This window comes from Gobio gobio, assembly GCF_949357685.1.
Source record: "Gobio gobio genome assembly, chromosome: 21".
Lineage (NCBI taxonomy): Eukaryota > Metazoa > Chordata > Actinopteri > Cypriniformes > Gobionidae > Gobio > Gobio gobio.
The window spans coordinates 25,889,125-25,909,721 of record NC_137117.1 but is presented as its reverse complement, the minus strand read 5'-3'; the positions used below and the strand labels follow the sequence as shown (position 1 = coordinate 25,909,721).

The 20,597-nt window shown below is 38.7% G+C and overlaps 1 protein-coding gene and 1 long non-coding RNA gene across 2 annotated transcripts; both read left to right on the top strand.

Annotated features, from left to right (window-relative positions):
• The first annotated feature begins 4,112 nt into the window (after positions 1-4,112).
• On the top strand, positions 4,113-11,702 carry LOC307117131. The gene is made up of 4 exons (XR_013815412.1): positions 4,113-4,241; positions 4,918-4,975; positions 6,606-6,657; positions 10,882-11,702. It is a non-coding gene; the product is annotated as an uncharacterized lncRNA (long non-coding RNA).
• A 4,412-nt stretch (positions 11,703-16,114) lies between these two features.
• On the top strand, positions 16,115-20,063 carry gpr157 (G protein-coupled receptor 157). The gene is made up of 4 exons (XM_079802196.1): positions 16,115-16,931; positions 17,428-17,641; positions 18,736-18,930; positions 19,106-20,063. The coding sequence occupies exons 1-4, from the start codon at positions 16,555-16,557 to the stop codon at positions 19,319-19,321; spliced, it is 1,002 nt and encodes a 333-aa protein (XP_079658322.1). The 5' UTR covers positions 16,115-16,554; the 3' UTR covers positions 19,322-20,063.
• The last annotated feature ends 534 nt before the right edge of the window (positions 20,064-20,597 follow it).

Here is a 20,597-nt window from a genome sequence, read left to right as displayed (position 1 = left end):
GGTGGCGATGAGGCGCACACTGACCCTGGAGGTTGCATTCCCCTTTAAAAGTCACGGCACACTCGGATACGCAAGGCTCATGCAGGAGCTGCTGCGGCAGTGGGAGAACACTGCTGAGCTGTGCAGTTTGTACTGCCAGTGAGCGCGCAGAGAGGAGGAGGGGGAGCAAGAGATAGAAAAAGAGAGAGAGGGAGCAGGAGAATGAAGCAGGGAGAGAGAGCGAACAATGTCATTCCATTCAGCAGGCAATGCTGCAGTCAACTTTACACCACCGGAGGAGAAGACACGGCTGCTTTTGCATCATCCCTGCAAGACCCGGAGAGGAGCGGATGCTGAGTGAGTATGTGGAAGTTTGTCTTTCTCTGCAGGGCTAGAGGACGCATGTTGAACTTTTTACCCAATCACCGGGGTGTTCTGTCTAATTGCAGAATAATTCACTCACCTGCTCTTATAGGTCTTAAAGGACCCGTTTGCATTGACCTACATGATGTGTGATCTACTGCGGTCTTACTGTTAATCTTAGCACACGCAGTTGCATGCGGGATACCAGCGAGAGCACTTAGCACAGGAAGAAAAGGCGCACAAGCTTGAATTAGGATCAGTGCCGGTATAGAAATTACGCCTACAGGCATAAATAAAAGATGTAGGCCAGACATATTTTGCTTCAGGGTGCCACACTTTGCTGCACTTTGTTGTGTTGTCTAGCTTGAAGTACTGATGCTGCAGTTTGTCTTGCATCCAGAATGCCAGGAAGGGAAAGAGTTAAAGAACTTGCAGCAGATGGGAAAAAGGAAGTAACGTTTTAGGACGGCCTAGGGAGGACAGAGCGCAGTGTGCGCGTATGTCAGCTAGCAACTGTCACCACCATAGACTCTTGGGGTACTCGGACAGAAGATTTTGACAGAACGGTTTAGCCAGGTGCATAAGGGTCAACTGTGTTTATTAACGTGTGTGTTTCACACTCTCTGTTGGACGGTGCCACACTCTTACTAACTGTCCCATCCGAGAACAAGTGAGAGTGACTCAAATAAAGCAGTGGGGGCACTCATAACTCTTTCACTGCAGGTCTTTTTCTGCTTCTCAACTATTGATACATGCTTAAACATGGGAAATGCATCATATTTTTTTAATTCTCTGTAGTGTAATGAAATCTGACGGGGTTATCTCGTGACACTGTTGCGATTTTCGTTTGTTATAGTTTGACCACCTACGTACGTGAGTTAATGTGTTAGACATATATGTTTATCAAATGTAATGGGATTATGTCATGATACTTTAGCGGACTGTGTAGGTTTCAGTTTGAACGTAGTGCTCATTACCGGCACATGAACTCTGCGGTGATGAGTTCAACTCAGGTTGCGCGCATAACCCATCCATCCCAACTGACGTTGAAGAACGGCCGCGGTTGTGTATATTGCAAGCTATAGGGCAGGATTAGATCTGTATACAGTAGGAATGTGAGGAGTGATATATCACTGTCAGATCCGCTGCCTGACATCATTAGCAGAAACTGCAGTTTCTCATGGAGCACACCAAAGGGGGGTGGGGGGAGGGAGGTTGCTGCTGCTCAGCCAAAAAGCGTATTGCCGCACTCACCTGATGTTCTTTAACACCCATCCTCCCATCTCCTCTTACTCTTCCTCCCCCATTCTCTCCAGAGATCTGCTTTGAGGTACACAGAATGATGTGACCGCACAAGCCTTACCTTTCCCCCCCCCTGCAAAATGACTACTTTTCCTTCATCACCGTTTCCTCATGAAAAGTTACAGATTGAGAGTAAGGATGTGAGGGAGAGCGGATACCCTGCAGTGTCCTGCAGCACAGTTCCTGCAGTACTGCTGAGATGTGGCAGCAGCAAGACAGGCAGCTACACGGTCACGTGGACGATGAGAGAGAGAAACAGAGAAAGCAAGTTAATGGAAGGATGTTACGGAAGTCTATTGCTCATCTGGAGTTTGGCAGCCCAGATTGTGGATATGCCCTCCTGACAGAAAAAAAGACAGAACAGCTAGATTAGCCCTCTTACCTCACCCCCCCCCCCCCCCCCCCCCCCAACCCAATGGTGCATTGTCCCATACTAGTGCTCTAGTTCCGATGATGTAATCAATGCAGCAAGCTTTGATCTTGCTGGAGTAAGGATTCCACGCTTGCCCCCCAACCTCTCATAGTATTGTAAGCATATTTGCACATGATGCAAAGCTACTTTACATAATCTGCCGGCCATTTAAAGCGCCATTGTACAACACTTCAGATCCGTAAAGAGATTTTTTTTTTTTGATGACTCAAATGGAACGAGGCTCCAATGCAGCAGAGAGTAGGCCAGTGAGAGAGCTCGGCGAAATTTGGCGCCCTCTTAATGGCCACTGCAGCATCTGCATTCAAAAACCATCACTCAGCTCTGGCTGACACTCCACATGGTCTTGTAAAAACCAATAGGAAGTTTACATGTCCAACATTCATATAAGGATGGAAAGAACAAACTGTGTTACTTCGGCCACCTCATAATGGGGCGAAACAATCAGAAGAGGGGTAAGTGAGAAGGGTGAAGGTGAGCCACAGGACGGCGTGTGCTGATGGAAATGGAAACGCTGGCATTTGTGACTCTGCTCTTTTTATTGGTAAGGTCATCAGTCTTGGACTGCTGCAATCCAGTGAAGTGCAGTCCTAGGACTGTAACATACAGTTGACTATACTGCAGAGAGAGAGAGAGAGAGAGAGAGAGAGAGGGAGGCCACAGCATTACATTTACTGTGATGCTGAGCTGTGCCGCTGCACTGCAACTCTGCCTGGTGATGAAGTTTCTCTAGAGCACTGGGCTCTGTGCGTTACTGCTCTGGTGCTTTACTTTAATTAGGGTTTGTGTTTCATTGCTACATACATCAGTGCTGGCTAATATCTGACAAATGATTTGTGTGGATTCGCATTCCACTGAGGATTTGGGTAAGTGATACATATTTGTGTAAAGATTCTCTGTGAATCTGATTCAATCATTTGATTAAGCAAAATTGCACATTTAGCATGTATTTGTAATATGCTATGCTGTTTTTTATGTTCTGTCCAACAAGTTTTAAAATGCATTATTAATTGTTATATTATTATTAATATTATTATTTTATTTTCAGATACATACAGTATATTACTTTATACATTATTATTATTATTTGAAAAAAATTATTAATTGAAATTACATATACAATATTTTAGATACAGATATCATTTTGAAATATTTTGATTATTTTTTATATTTGTTATATTTTTTTATATAATTAAAATGAGCTTATAGCAGAACAGGACATACCTTCAATTTGAACTTTGGTGCAGTAAGAACATCACCACCAGGGGGAGCAGTGCAGGGTCCCATGAAGATCTCCCTCAGGGAACAATCTGGACTTACTGCGTGTCATTGACTAAAACAGATCTGCTCTATTGTGCATGGTTAAAAGTTAACAGTATTGGGTTTGTAAGACACTCACTCTTCTAATACTGTTTTAAAAGAAAACCTAAAAGTTTTAATAGATGTATTAATTGTACTACGTTTATGCTATGTTTTAATAGATTTATTAATTGTACTACGTTTATGCTATAATAGATTTATTAATTCTACTACGCTTATGTTATGCCCTCTCTTAATCGTATTTTTTTTTTAAAAATGGTTTCAGTTGAAATGTTTAACAAAATATCTTATAAAATAGCATAGGAAATTCTACTGGGGCAATTCTGCTATGATATACTTTAATTTTTAATCCCACATGAATGGGTTGAATACATTTACAATAAGTGTAAATGTGAATGAAATCTAGTAGTTTTACCACTTTACCACATAATAGCCATCATGTTAATTTATTGAATTTGGCATAATCGTTTTCTTGTGCATGCCACATAACTTTGCTTACACATCCCGTCTAAGTGACTTATTCATGTGTTGTATTGCGCAGTGACTGAACATGCTCCTGCCTGTAAGGACAGTACAGTGACCTCTGAGAGAGAGGGGTATCTCTGATTTGTCCTGTCACCTCTGATGCTAAGTCTTCTCTTCTCTCTTTGCTCCTCCTCCAGTTCTCTGAGCAGAGGGCGCTGTGCAGAGCAACAAGAACATGCCTTGACTTGTACCGGCTTGTCAGGAGGGAGTTGAGACCTGCGGTCAGCACCAGTAACTATTTCTCATCCAACTGACCGGTGTAAGACAAAAACAGCACACTATCGACATGTATGGATATTGAGACTGAACTGACAACACCCAGGTAAGTGTGTCACTCCTCAGGTGTAGCTTATTTAAGAATAGAAGTACTTTAATTCAAAATGCTCTTGCTATTTTATAATTACAGCGTACTTAAAAGTACATCATTACAATGAATGCATACAATAATTTTTCAGTAAATGTATACCGTTTCCATTAAAAAACATGTCTTGTTTCTTACGCCATAGGCAATTTCTTTCTTGTTTTGGGCATAAATCTAACAAAATGCCGTAAAATCCATGCTTAAAAAAAACTAAACTACTACTGGAAAACTAAATGCAAAAATTTGTTTTTTAAATATTTTAAAAATATTTAAAACACAAAGATACAGTGTCATTGGCTACAAAATTGATGTGTTTTGATTTATGAGCTGCAGTTTAAACTGAAATGTAAAGGCTATAAAAATCATTGGTGTCTCTGTCATTAATTCATTTCTTTAAGAGTCACATCATTTCCGCCTCTGTGTTTAAATGTAAGCTGATTTTCACAGACGTTATTGATCAATTGTTTAATGACTCTGCACTCATCGCCTTTGGTGCTCCATGAACAAATACTGCTGACCTTAAAAATAGAGAAAATCAATCAGAAGCATTGGAAGAATAATGGATCCCTTTGCGACTTTTGTGTTGTCTGAACAAACGTATATGAACTGTATAAAGTTTTTCTTCCCTCTCTGAAAGATCTCTGTCCTGACCACGGCTGATTGGTCTTCTGATGACACGACCCCTGAGGCAGAAGGTGAGATGTTTTGCCAGTCTTGTTTTTTGTACTCACTGATGTCTGTACATTTATTTGGTGTCTACCAAAGTGTTGGTTACTCCCATGAACCAGTGGTTAACTCGTAAGCACTTCTGCTGTTGCCAGAAGCATCAGTGTGCTGATAGTAATGTATTTTACTGGCTGAAAGGTGGGCTGTGTGAATTATTAATGTATTCTAGCTCTACAAATAGAGCTTGCATTGATCAACAGTCCCTTGAGTAAACCGATATTGTTTAGAAATGCAATGTTTGCACTTTGTCTCCCCATATAGCCTTGCAAAGACTTGAGGTTCTAGCTTTTTTGGGGTAAACAAACTGTTTTTCGCCTGTCAGTCCCCTATGACCTTTTCCAGTTTCCCTCCTTTTTCTCTTCTTTCATTTTAAGATATTTTTATTTAGTGAAACTGTTTGCCTATTGTTAGTCATTCTTGTTCTGAAATATTATCTATTGCTATTAGGGTCAGAACCTAATAAGGGCTAAGGTCAAAAATGCTAATAAATGTCCCCGAAATTGAAGAAGTTATTATTGTTTATTTTTTTAATGTCTGATATATTTCTTAATTTAGTTATATACATTATATACATTGCACATTATATAAGGTTTTGATATGGATTTAAATCTACAGCTAACAGCCTAATTTATTCACACTGTCAATTTATTTTGATAAATAAGTTCAATTTAAGTGTTAGGATGTGTTCAAACTTGTAATTTGGCTCTCTTGGTTCTTTTGATCCAGACCAAAAAAAGAAAATAATACATTTAGTCCTGGTTCGCTTAGTGTTCACGCTGTCATTTTTAAGACCGAACCTAAAGGTACACCAAAAAAAACGCATTTTGCACGGAACATACCAAACATGCAAAACAATGCATGTGCGTGTATGTGTATGTGCGTACATATGATGGCTTTTGACCAGCTGAAGACTTGTGAAGGGCTTATAAAATGTGTAAAGGAGTCAAAACAGTTCCTGGAATTCCTCCGTTGCACACAAACAAAGATCTGCTGCATCTGATGCCTGTACCAAACTGTAATGGGCAACGTAGCTCCTATGACGATGCTTTTCAGACCACTTTTCAGGGGTCTTGGTTCGCTTGTTTGGTGCGCACCAGGGTTCAAACCAACCCTGCAAAGTGTGAACACACCCACACATACAATTATGAGAAGTATATTTTCGATGGTTTGAAGAATATGGCATCTTAAACGTAAAATATAAAAAAGTATGTAGTGGGAAAATTCATTTCTGACCCTAAAATTGTATTTGTTGATTGAGTTAAGCTCTACTCATTCTGTGGTTTCCCAGTGACTTAACCCGCCCTGTTTAACGTTAAAAAATGCAATTTTTATAATATTTCTAACAGTGAAATACCAACAACTGAACAAAAATAACAGAGGGGAACTTGCTGGCACAGAAATAGTTTAATTAGCTCAATAAATGAACAAACATGAGAAGTTTTGCCAGTTACATTTAGCAGTACTTTCCCTTTAAGATGATTAAGTTCGAGGAATGAAATGAATGCTGTACTATAGACATAGTGACACAACCGTGGGAGAAAGAGGGCGAGAAAACAACAGTGCAGACGGTGGTAAAATAACAAAGTGCTTCTTTCACAGAAACATATCCAGATGTCCTGAAGATGATGGGAGACCCTGACTCAGCAGTAAGGTAAGAGTGTTTGATTCTAGTTATTCCAAATTTGAACTGTCCTTGTTGATATACAGTTTTTAGTTTCAGTACTAACTGTAGTGCTTTGACATGTTTGACATATGTTGCCAAAATGTGGAAAAGATTTTAGAAATCTAAAGAAAAAAGTGCATATTTAAAAGGATATAGTTATGAATTCATGCACCCTCATGTCTTTCCAAAAGTGTATGCCTTTCTGTGAAATACAACAGAAGATATTTTAAGAAATGTCTTTTTTTTTTATTATTATTAAAAATATCTTCTTTTGAAAAGAAAGAAATAGGTTTGGAACAAGTATATAGTGACAGAATTTTCATTTTTAGGTTACTGTCCCTTTAAATGATGCTATATACATCAGATACATAGTGGTTTGCTCCTCTACTACTTATTTCACTGTATTTATTTGAAATGTATACATTTTTTAGACATTCAGATTTTCCCGGTTCACTTAAACAGTTAAACTAGTTCAGACAAACTTTGTGACCTGTAAACACATTAATTTGATCTGTGAGTTAATGCAGCACTTGTGTTTCTTGGTTCTGAAGTGTGTCAGAGGCGTACAGGCACACGGCAGTGCCAGCTGGCAGGTGTGTGTGTGTGTGTGTGTGTGTGTGTGTGTGTGTGTGTGTGTGTGTGTGTGTGTGTGTGTGTGTGTGTGTGTGTGTGTGTGTGTGTGTGTGTGTGTGTGTGTGTGTGTGTGTGTGTGTGTGTGTGTGTGTGTGTGTGTGTGTGTGTGTGTGTGTGTGTGTGTGTGTGTGTGTGTGTGTGTGTGTGTGTGTGTGTGTGTGTGTGTGTGTGTGTGTATGCGCGTATGTTTTTCCCCTGCTTCCTGAAAGCCTGTATTAGAGATTACATCAGGCCTAAAGCAGCCAGGAATTCCTGCCATCATGTGGCCTCAGCAAGCCGTCGCCCTCACGAGACAGACACAGGGACACAGCACTGCAATTTAGCAACTGCAGCAGAAACCAGATCACGAGGCGTGTGTTTGTGTATGAGTGTGTGTGTGTGTGGGTATGTGAGGGTCTGAATGCTTTTACAAGGCACTGCATGTGATATAATGATTTTATACCTCTGTGCTGGTTTGGGTGGCATACATGTAGCGTTCCTCTTTTTCTAAAGACCGTCAGACAGCTGTGTGCTCATCCATGGGTGCATCTGTTTATCTTTGTGTGTCCAAAGAGCCGATCAGATTTCCTCTAAGCAGCCTTCAGATGTGGTCTAATGACACTTTTGGCTGATAGAATTCAAAGCCTTTAATCTGATAATATGTATCAGTGTGGGGATGTCATATGTCATTTAGTGTGCGTCCTGTCATGTTATATCGCATAAAACACCCACGTTTGATGTGATAGGCTATACACATCCAGTAACTAAAAAGGTAGCCAAGCAGGACTGACAGGTTGTCAACACTCAGACAAAAACTGAAATTATGATGTACATTCTAATTGGCTACATACTTTATAATCGGTATTTTTGTCTCGGTATTACTTAATACTTTACTGTATTACTTTAAATAAAATCCTTAAAGTAACATTTACTTGTAAAACAAACTTGCATGGCTAATTTTTTAACATAACATGTTTATATAATAAGCATGTTTATATATAGAGAGCTCTGGAAAAAATGTAACATTGATTTCTCAATGTTAAGTGGTCTCTTAATTTTTTCCAGAGCTATATATATATATATATATATATATATATATATATATATATATATATATATATATATAATATATATATATGTGTGTGTGTATATATGTGTGTGTGTGTGTGTGTGGACTGGTAATCCCTACATTATGGGGACAAAATGTCCCCACAAAGATGGCAATATCCGAATCCTCGTCCTTGTGGGGACATTTTTTGGTCCCCATGAGGAAAACATCTTATAAATCAGACTAAGTGATGCTTTTTGAAAATGTAAAAATGCAGAATGTTTCCTGTGATGGGTAGATTTAGGGGCAGGGGCAGTGTAGGGGGATAGAATATACGGTATGTACGGTATAAAAACCATTGCGCCTGTGGAAAGTCCCCATAAAACATGAAAACACAACGTGTGTGTGTGTGTATTTATATTTATAATATATTATTTATTATATATACATATAGGCACACACAGAAATATTGAAATATATGTTACATAAAAGTATATATATATCTTGAATTTGTATTTTAAAAATAAATGAAAAATTATTAATAAAAAATACATTATAATTACAATTATATATATATATATGAATATAGTTCTAGAATTTTAGTTCTAGAAATCTAGAAATTCGGTGAAACTTTACATTTACTGTTTGTACTTCCTTGCAAACCAGTCAAAGAAATCCCCCCCAAATATATATAAATATGTTACTGTCATAGTTTGTTAATAGTTTAGGTAAAATGTAGAAATAAAGGAAGCTGCTGGAAGTTTCTTCTAGGAAAGCCTCACCCTGTTTCTACCCCCCTCCCTTTGTCCCACAGTGATGTCAGCATTCATGTGAGGTACTGTAGCAGTCAGCGCAGGGCTGTTACTGAAATAGTCTCATAATTACAGGTGTGTTTGCTCAGACTCAGATAAGGCTGCGGAGGCAACGGAATATTGTATCAGCAGTTGCTGTAAAAAGGTTTTACTGGTGCCTCTAGCTCGGACAGAAGAGTAGAGAACAAAGATAATATCACAGGCGCTACTTAGGCCTCTCTTGACCTCAACCTGTTTTCATAGGCAAATGCTCATTTCAAGGGTTAACGTGCATGCGTGCGCTTGGCAACTCAGCACTGTGGACTTATTACGTGCCATAACTTGTCACCAAACAGCACTAGCCCTTATTGCTTGAGTATGGGATTTCGAGCGTCTGATGACAGTGACTAAGCCTGGTGTGGCGCACATCTAATGCTGCAAGCGCTTCTACTGCATTTCAAGACCCTGATCTGATTTAGCTGTCACCGGCAGCCACACGACCATCACTTTCTTTCTCTCTTTCACTTTTTATTTCTCTTTAATTGTGCCTCCGCTTTCTCTTCCTCACTCTTCCGCTCTCCCACGCACACGCTAACTCTCTCCCACTCTGTTCTAAGCCCTCTTGCTAAGTGAGCAGAGGCCCTTTTTTCTGGCAGAGCCCTTAAGAGAGAGGCTGTCTACCCAAAATAGCTGCACTGTGGGGAATACCAACAGATAGGGCCTTCACAGTGCTTCTGTAGGTGAACAACAAATCAGGGACCGGACCAAACCCTGCAGTAATCTAACTCGTAAACATATGACACACTCGTGTGAGCGATCTCGCTCTTTCACACGCATCCGTTCTCAATTTCTTACAGGCAAATATAGGCTGAACCCTTTGAACCTAGATTCAGCGTTTATTTGAGAATAAGTGAGTCACGGCTCTATTTGCGGTGTAGAGGGTGAGCATAGTTCATATAAGTAATAAAGGAAGGTGTGCTCTCCCCTCCCTGAGGTGTGGCAGTCTCTCAAACTCTCTTTTTTTTCAAAGGATTGAGTCTTTCTCTTTCAGATATAAGCTTTAAAGGTTTGTTTACACTGGAGGGAGTCTTAGCAAGCTAGCCTTACTGTCGTAAATTGTGGGAAGAGTGCTACGTCAGTGTATCCTCAGGGTTTGTTTTTGTCTGTCTTGTGATTATTGAAGGTAAGTGTTGCGGGTCATAGCTTTTTATTGAATGCTAAACTGGAAGTCAATAATATTGCATGTCACGCAGCTAACTGTGATTTTTGGTACTTTCTACCGTCAGTACAGTCATCATTGTCCCTTTGTACTTTGATCTAATTTTTTAGGTGCCCTGCAAAGAAAATAAAAAATCTTAATCAGTACTTTTGTCTTAATTTCCAGTAAAAAAAAAATATTATTATAAAATAAATATAAAATATAAATATAAAAATTATATTTGAAGCAGGTATTTATGAACCTCACTACATTTTGTGAGATTTATACTTAAAACAAGATGAATTAAATTGATTAGAAATGACAAAACATAAACATTTCAATTGTTTTATTTCGTAAATGAAGGGTTTATTCATGAATTTTTTTATTGTTATACTTTTTTAATTTTATATTCTATTTTTATTGTTTATTTGAACTAAATACTGACTGAGAAAATGTTTCTGAATGCTGTCATTCCCTTTGTTATGTCACACAGTTCTGTTTTCATATGCAGCTGTGGTGAGGTGGAATAAACTGGAAGTATGAGATGTTTTCTGTGTTTTCAGGCGGCCTGTTACCTACTGTCATCTCTTGGAAAGTGAAAGCAGAACAAAGGCTTATTCGGTAAGGGGAAATCTACCTCTGTCCCTGGCTGTCATACAAGAACTCTGGACATTCCATGAGCAGAGTATTAAAGTGTCCAGAGCTCACCTGCAGGAGACGGGAGAGTCATATACGAGGAGCCTTTACAGTCACCAACAGATGATGGCGAGAGATGCTGAAGTGATGGAAGGAGAGCGAGCGAGTGAGGGATGAGGGGTGCTGCTGTGAGTGGTTCTTTGGCAGTGTCTTAGCTGGTTGTTGTGTGGAGTGAGAACGAAGCAATCAGCAAGTATACTGCCGCAGAAACTCGTCACCTTGGGAGGCCCATCCATCCGACCCCGCTCACGCACTCACCGCTGCCCACCCGCACTAAGAGCCCGGAGAAAGACAAGAAAAGAGAAAGAATTATCAAGCTTCTCTTCCCATTCATTCTTCTTCTAATTGTGAGTGTCAGCTTTTGTTTTTTTTTGTCACTGCCGCTAAAACATACAGAGATTTCACAAGCGTTTCAAGTGAAAGACTGATTCATGCTTACAGTATCTTTTGTCATTTTTTCCATGACGTTGTTGTCATAGTTTAGATCAAACCATTCTTTTTTCTCTCTCTTCCATGAGATCAGGAGTGATTTAGTCAAGTGTTATTGTGAATATCAGCTGACCAGATTTCAGTATTGCCATGACATGGTGTGACGTTTATACTTGGCCAATATAACCTACAGTCTGATGACATATTCATATGACATTGTGTTGCAATATGTTCTTTATGAAGTTAGCTAACGGACTAAAAATGCATTATCATAATGATGAACGAAAATACATATTCTGGTTTGAGAATATTTCTAGAATATTTTTTAAATATATATATAAAAATACACGTTCATTTGTATAATGTAAAATATGTATAATTTAAGTGTTTAACATCAATTTAAAATATATTATATATATATATATATTAATATTTGTTTTAATTAATATTGAAACAGATGTATTTTTAATAGGCTGTATTTTAATGATAATAATATATGAATGCATTTTTCCAAACAATAAAAAAAAGTTTTTAAAATGTCGTCATTATTGTCATGTGTTGTTTCTCTATTTCTGGTTTCTGTTTAGAATCATCTTTAAAGCAATTTGTGTGTATTAGTTTCATTTTCAGGGAATTTCATTAGTGTTTTGGTTTCATTTGTTGACCATCAAAAGGGCGGTTTGAGCAGGTGAATGAAACGCCCGTAACTCACTTGAGGTTTTGAGGTAATCACATCAGGGTGGCAATAAGTGTGAACTTGTCCGGAAAGCTGGAAATCAAAGCTTTTACAAAGCACTGAAAATGTGATTGTAATGTGATGCAACAGTGTAGCCTTAACATATTTAATACACAGACATATTAATGTTACTTTAAAAGGTATGTTTAACAACATATATTTATCAAATAGACATGATAGCAAATGAACCCAAGTGAACTGTATATGGATAACTGTCCTATTGGCCAGTTTAGTCACTTGCTGGATTGGATCTTAAAGCCGCAGACAACACAAAAGCAATGACAAATTTTGGGGGAAACGTATTACGTTGTTTCTGTTGTATGAATAATATAGCCAGACTGTGTCAGTACTTTTATTTGGATATGAAAGAATTTGTGTTGTTAACCAGTCCTAATGTTGTTCAGAGACGCACATATCAGAATACAAAATAGATGTTTTTACTAAATCCCTCTCATTGGATTACACAACATATAATACAACAAAATATATTTTATTAATGTGATAATATAACAATATAGCAATGCCTTCTGCTGAAAGCCTCATCATTTCTGCTCACTTTCAACAACTTTTACGCCGCATTTCACACCTTACTGGCAGAATTTGGGTATTGATTTAATTAATTGTGAATGCATGGCAGGAGAATACAGAGTGCCGCTGTCATATTTATGTTGGTGAGGTCTGTCAAGTTTAAGAGTATAGTTAACAGACAAAAAGACACTGCCACACTTTATGAATTATAATACTCATGGAGTAATTGGAATACGAGACGCTGAAATTAATATCACTCTGAATGCACAGCTTACCGAGGTTACAAGAAGAAAACTAGGGGTTGCCTTTAATGGAGGATCAAGCAATGCATTGATTTTTCTTTTCTCTTCTCCTCTTTCTATTTATGATGCACCACATTGGGACAGAATGCTGCCGTTCTCTGGGAGCTTAAACATCATTGCTCTATTTGTGACAGTGAGATGAAAGGAGATGCATCTACCTAAAATTAATCCTGGCCTAAATAATAGACCAATGGAAACAAAACTCTTGCTGGAAACTGAAATATAATGGGATACAGACAAAGGGGTTTTTTTTGTTGACAAAAGTGGCAACACAGTACAAACATTCCAGCAAGCTCCAAAAACTTGATATAATGAGGTTAATGCAATGCAATCTTGATTAAGTTAAAAATATGTTGTTTCAAGAAAAGAAAAGAAAATGACCAACATCTTGTGGGTGACCAACAGCTTGATGGAAGTGCACATTACGCCATCTATTGGTGTATTGTAGTGATTGCAGATGTATTGTCAATAATTGCAGACACATTTGTAATGGCGCATTGCTTGCACATTTAATACCCTATTGCGTAATTCTCTCACAGTTCCATTTGGAATGTTGGAATGAAGATGTTTAAAATGAACTAGAGCCATCACTAATAATGGCTTATTACTGGATGAATGACATTTGGTTGACAAGGATTAAAGATCTGAAGAAAAAACAATTTGAATCTTGGAGTCTATATAGTAAGCGCTTTCTAGTGGTGTTTGTTTCGGAATTAATCTTTGACATGAATGAATGAATGAATGAATGAATGAATGAATGAATGAATGAATGAATGAATGAATGAATGAATGAAAAACCATAGATCTGCTTTACCGTCATGAGAGAAAAGGTTAAACATTCTCTCTAGAGTCTCTTTTAATAAAGCACAATAGCCTACTTGTTTCGGTCGAATTTGGTGTTTGTTGTTTTTAGCAAACAGTTGGTTCCATGACTCACGAATTAGTCTCAGGAATTTATATTTTTAACAAAGTACAGTGCATCTGGAAAGTATTCACAGCGCATCGCTTTTTCCACATTTAGCTATGTTATAGCCTTATTCCTAAATGGATTACATTTATTATTTTCCTCAAAATTCTACAAACAATACCCAATAATGACAACGTGAAAGAAGTTTGCTTCAAATCTTTGCAAATTTATTAAAAATAAAAAACTAAATAAATCACATGTACATAAGTATTCACAACCTTTGCTCAATGCTTTGTTGAAGCTCCTTTGGCACCAATTACAGCCTCAAGTCTTTTTGAGTATGATGCAAGCTTGGCACACCTATTTTGGGGCAGTTTCTTCCATTCTTCTTTGCAGGACCTCTCAAGCTCCATCAGGTTGGATGGGGAGCGTCATTATACAGCCATTTTCAGATCTCTCCAGAGATGTTCAATCAGGTTCAAGTCTCTGGCTGGGCCACTCAAGGACATTGACAGAGTTGTCCCGTAGCAACTCCTTTGTTATCTTGGCTGTGTGCTTAGAGCCGTTGTCCTGTTGGAAGATGAGCCTTCGCCCCAGTCTGAGGTCCAGAGCGCTCTGGAGCAGGTTTTCATCAAGGATGTCTCTGTACATTGCTGCAATCATCTTTCCCTCGATCCAGACTAGTCTTCCAGTTCCTGCCACTGAAAAACATCCCCACAGCATGATGCTGCCACCACCATGCTTCACTGGATGGTATTGGCCAGGTGGCAGGTGATGAGTGGTGCCTGGTTTCCTCCAGACATGATGCTTGCCATTCAGGCCAAAGAGTTCAATCTTTGTTTTATCAGACCAGAGAAATTTGTTTCTCATGGTCTGAGAGTCCTTCAGGTGACTCCAGGCGGGCTGTCATCTGCCGTCTGGCCACTCTACCATATAGGCCTGATTGGTGGAGTGCTGCAGAGATGGTTGTTCTTCTAGAACATTCTCCTCTCTCCACAGAGAGACACTGGAGCTTTGTCAGAGTCACCATCGGGTTCTTGGTCTCCTCCCTGACTAAGGCCCTTATCCCACGATCGCTCAGCTCTAGGAAGAGTCCTGGTGGTTGCAAACTTCTTCCATTTACGGATGATGGAGGCCACTGTGCTCATTGGGACCTTCAATGCTGCAGAATTTTTTCTGTACCCTTCCCCAGATCTGTGCTTTGACACAATCCTGTCTCAGAGGTCTACAGACAATTCCTTGGACTTCATGGCTTGGTTTGTGCTCTGACATGCACTGTTAACTGTGGGGCCTTATAAAGACAGGTGTGTGCCTTTCCAAATCATGTCCAATCAACTGAATTTACCACAGGTGGACTCCAATCAAGTTGTAAAAACAGGCTTGTTCGACTTCATACAGCGCCGCATTGACCGATCGACTTGAAACAGCGGCAGCGCCACATGACAGTGAAGTATTGCATCAAAGTGCCGCGAGAGCAGCCGGCTGGTTCATTCTGCGCAGCTTCTCAAGAATAGCTGCACGAGCTGTGATGACAACACAGCTGTTCCGCAATTTGCCGGATTCACCGTATGACAACAATCACGTGTGTTTCGTTTTTATTCAAAAACCTTTAGCTCCACTAATGCTCACAAATACATCAAGTATTATATGACAATGTCTGTTATGTCCCTTCATCTGTGATAAAGTATATGCAAACAGAAATTGGAAGCAGAAAGTGTAATTTCTGATATGTGAAATTGGAATTTCAACTAGTAAGAAATTAATTCTTGATATCAACAATTGAATTTGAATGGCAGCTTATGGTGACATTTCACTAGCCTAGTGAAAATAAAATTACAGATAGCCTATCAAGAAGGATCGCTTCACTAGTTGAAATGTAATTCTCTTGATATCAAGAATTCGATTTCTGCGAGTGAGGACATCATTGTTGATATCAATAATTAACATTTTTACTAGTGGAAATGTAGACTAATTCCTGGTATCAAAATGTTGTATACCAGCCTAGTAGAAATCAAATTCCTGATATCAAAAATAAGCATTTTAACTAGTGAAAATTGATATCAAGAATTCATATCCTGTGAATGATTAAAAGTCAAAACGGCTTGCCATACTCCATCTACTGTCGTGACGGTGAAACCAACAGAAAGAGTCACTAAACGAATCAGTGAACCATTCTGTATGAATCTTTTTAGTGATTTGTTTCAAGCGATTCAAATCACTTGATGAATCAGTCCCCGGTAGGCTACTACTGATTTTACCTTCTGAAACGGTTCTGTTCAGCGAAAAAACAAATCATAGTTCGTCAGTTTAGATTGTAAATGTTAGGGTATGTATGGTCTTTTTTATAAAAAGCAATCTGGTTTTGATAAGAAGAATGGCGCCAAAATTCAATATGTTTCGATTTGTTGTTATTGTCAAGACATGTTTCACTGCCTCAGCTGTTGTGGAGAAGCTGCTTGACTGGCTTTTATAAAGCGTCTTACATCGCTGGATCTTAAAGCCCGTCTAGTTCTCGTGGTAATGCTTCGTCAGGGGGAAAGTGGACTGGAAATCTCTTTACAAGAAGATTGAAAAGAAAATAAGACCAAAACTGAACAAACAAACGAGGCGCCGATAGATTTTAAAGTATTACAAAACTATGGCCGAGACGCACCAGACCAACGTGTATGTTTACGAACAAGTTGTTATCCTGTCATCATGTATACTTTCGTTTTTTGGGTCACTTTTAATCATATGCACATATGTTCTTTGGCTCGATCTGAGAACTACACCGAGGAAACTGCTCGTGTATCTGTCGGTCTCTGACCTTCTGTCTGCACTCTCGTACTTTTACGGAGTTTTGCGGATTTTTGACTCTGATTCTGGGGATTGTATTGCGCAAGGAGCAATTTCCACATTCGCGAACACCAGCTCATTCTTCTGGACCGTGGCTATTGCTATCTACCTGTACGTTTTTATTGTGAAGTCCAGCCAGAGACAGGCCGACAATTTGGTGCTGTATTTTCATCTTATCAGGTAAACTCTTCGAAGCATTTCTTCACTGTCAGGAAGGTCTTAAAGGAACAGTTGCCTCAAAATTTACTCAGCACCATTATGATGTTCCAAACCTGTATGACTTTATTCAGTGAAACACGAAAGCAAATGTTTGAAGAATGACTGAGTCACCATTCACTTTAATAGTATGGGAAAATGTGAAAACTTTCCATGGTTGCTTATATAATCGAAAATAAAATGTCCATGTGCATATGTCATGCTTATCTTTTGATTTAACTTACAGGTAGTCACGAGATAATTTACTCCCTTTATATATTAAAGGAATTTAGGAATGGATAAGAGATTATTTATATTCCTTTTTATAATATGTTGCCTTTAGAATCCTATTCCTTTAGCTTCAAGAAGACAAAATCTACAGACTATAATATCAATTTTGGATGATAAGGCTGGCTCTCATGAACTTGCTTGTGTATCCTGTGTTTCCAGTCTGATCTTGTGATTTTGTGGTTTGTGTCAGCTGGGGCGTTCCTTTCGCCATCACTGTGGCAGCCCTGTCCCTGCACAAGATCGGCTATGATGCCTCTGAAGTGTCCGTAGGCTGGTGCTGGGTGAACATCCAGGCTGAAGACCATGTGCTGTGGATGCTGCTCACGGGAAAGATCTGGGAGTTCATTGCCTATGTCACACTGCCAATCCTGTACATCCTTATTAAGATTCACATTAATAGAGCAGTAAGTCCACCACTGCTCATCACAGACAGTTTAACATTACAGCTTAGCAGAGTTTTGCATGACATTTTCATAAACTCAATAGGTGAGTTAATGTATCTGGGAAATATAATAATATCATAAAGTAGTCATTTCTAGGCATGGAAATGTCATGGAAATTATTACAATTTTAAAAGGTCATCAAAGTTTTTTTTAGTTATGCTGAGCTATAAAATATTTTAATTACTATAAACTGTGAGTGACTTTCAATCTTTAAAATAAAATAAAAAATCAATTGGATAAGTAATGTAAATCACCGGTAAAAAGGGGTGGGAGCCCATTAAAAGTCATTGTTGGAATTAAGTATGCAAATAATATTAAAGACTGGCTGACATTCTTGTCATATTAGCCCAACTGCATTCTGCAAACCACATGTTTATGTTTCCTTGGAAATAAAAAATAAAAAATTTATTATCACTTTTCGGGTTTGAGGTCTGCCAGACACTTTCAATACACTTTTAAATTGACAGGTCAGCTAAAAACCAACATTCTGTCATCATTTGAATTACTGTTCAAAATTTGGTGTCTGTAAGATCTTTAATATTTTTAAAAGAAATTTTGATCTGATGAAAAAACAACATGAATATTGTGAAATATTATTACAATTTAAAGTAACTGATTTCTATTTTAATATGTTTTAAAATGTTGTGTATTCCTGTGATGGTAAAGCTAAATTTGCAGCATCATTACTCCAGTCTTCAGTATCACATGATCCTTCAGAAATCATTCTAATATGATGATTTGCTGCTCAAGAAACATTTATTATAACTGTCAATGTTGAAAACAGTTGAGCTACTTGATATTTTTGTACAAATTATGATTTTTTTCTTCAGGATTCTATGATGAATAGAATATTCAAAAATAACAATTTATTTGAAATAGACATCTTTTGTTTTTGTTCAGTTTAAAGCATCCTTGCTGAATAAAAGTATTCATTTCTTTAAAATAAATGACAATGTTACTCTATGCAGTCATATGTAAGTCAGAATTTTTTTTTTAAGAGAGCTATAACTTTAATACTAAATATTAATTTTTATTCTCTTTGTGATGTTTTTAAGCATGCAGCCCTGTCTGAGTACCGTCCCATCCTGTCCAGCAGCCCTGTCTCTCACTCGCTGTCTTCCATGGCAGACAGGAAGCTCACCCTCATCCCCATCATCTTCGTCATACTCCGCGTGTGGAGCACCATCCGCTTCCTGCTCCTGCTGACTGACTCCCCTGCAGGGCACAACCCAGTACTGGTGACCTTGCACGTAAGTCACCTGGTTCCACTTAGTTAGCCTGAAATAAACTTAAATTTCTTCTACCTGAAGTCCAATTCTCCTAAGCCTCATGCAGTTTATTTGTGTACTTCATCAAAGTCATTTATCTATACTTGCCCTTATTGCATTCGGCAACCCAATGATTCTGATTTCATTTTTTTAATAGGGAATTGGAAACACCTTTCAAGGAGCTGCGAACTGCATTATGTTTGTGCTGTTCACTCCCTCGATTCGTTTACGACTGGTGGCTCTGCTGTGCTGCAAAGGTCAGGATAGACACTGGAGCTCAGAATCAGTGTCCCAGAACAGAGCAAATGCATATACGTCTTCACACAGGGAGGAAAACACCAGCCCCCAAACCTTGGAGGGCAGCGAGGAGTAAGAGGTACTATGATCCTGCATCTGCTGCTATACATTTAAATGCACAAGGCTGAATGTTGTGGTTGTTAGAGTTACATCAGAGCCTTACGCTCAGCCTTCTTGTTTGACCAAGCGCCTTCACGGATTACAGGGGACTGCGGTCACAAGCACAAAACCCACAGAGCATGGAACACAAACGCACTTTCTGTCACCGGTTTAGCTCAGCACTTTAGGCGAAAGGCTTTCTGTCTTCCAAATCTGTTTTCATTCTGCTGCCGCAGATATCTCATGTTCATTTAAATAGAAATGAGATCTGTAGCTCAGGGGAAGCGAGGATACAACAGTTTATTATCTAGTGACCAAAATGGCAAATGTACTGTGAAGTGTTTCTACAAGGGATTTTCTTCCCTCGTTCTTAATGCAAAGTTAATACTGTACATTACATATATGATGTATTTTTAAAGCATGATTTATATGTATAGTATATTGTATTTAAATGTATAAACGTATAATATGCCTTTTTTCCTATATGTATATAGTATGTCATAATCTCATTTCTTTGTATTCACTTTTCTCTGTATATACTAAGATGCACCTAGCTGGGCAAAATTTGCATTCAGGACACAAGCCACAACATGCACATTTATTGTTAATTTACACAATGCCTTTGAAACACGGAGGAAGAAGTGCCTTTTAATCTTTGTACATGTAGTTATATTTTATCAGCATATCAACTGAAAATCAATAAAGTGATTACCTGTCAGATTCAGTGTTATTTTAGTATATTTTATGTACTATTATAGTTGTAATATTATGAATTGGCATATTAAGAATGAGCTTTTTTTAAAAGGGCCCGGACCGGGCAAAGTGGGTGTGGCATCTGCTTATCCTCAGTGGAGGGAAGAGCAGAGAGCGTTATGGGTGTGGAAAGTAAGTACCTAGTTGACATAGCCTCGTCTTGGTCTAAGGACGACTTTACTGTCATTAGGCCTAAACTCGAGGCAGGATGCTGATCACCAACTTGCTTGACCAATGCCAGAGCCAGCAGAAGGGCAGTTTTTAGCGAGAGAGGCCAAAGGTCGGCCATTGTGAATGGCTCAAACGGAGAGCCTCCAAGTTCCCTCAGGACTATGGACAGGTTGAGATACATACCTTTAGTGTAGATGGGGATCCAGCAGCTCCTGTAGATATAAGAGTATTGAAGTGATCTTGCAAAATAGAGGATCTATATCATGGACTGAACACCACAACAAAATGTAAAAAATTTTTTAGCCTGATAGAAGGTGCCCTAGCCTCAG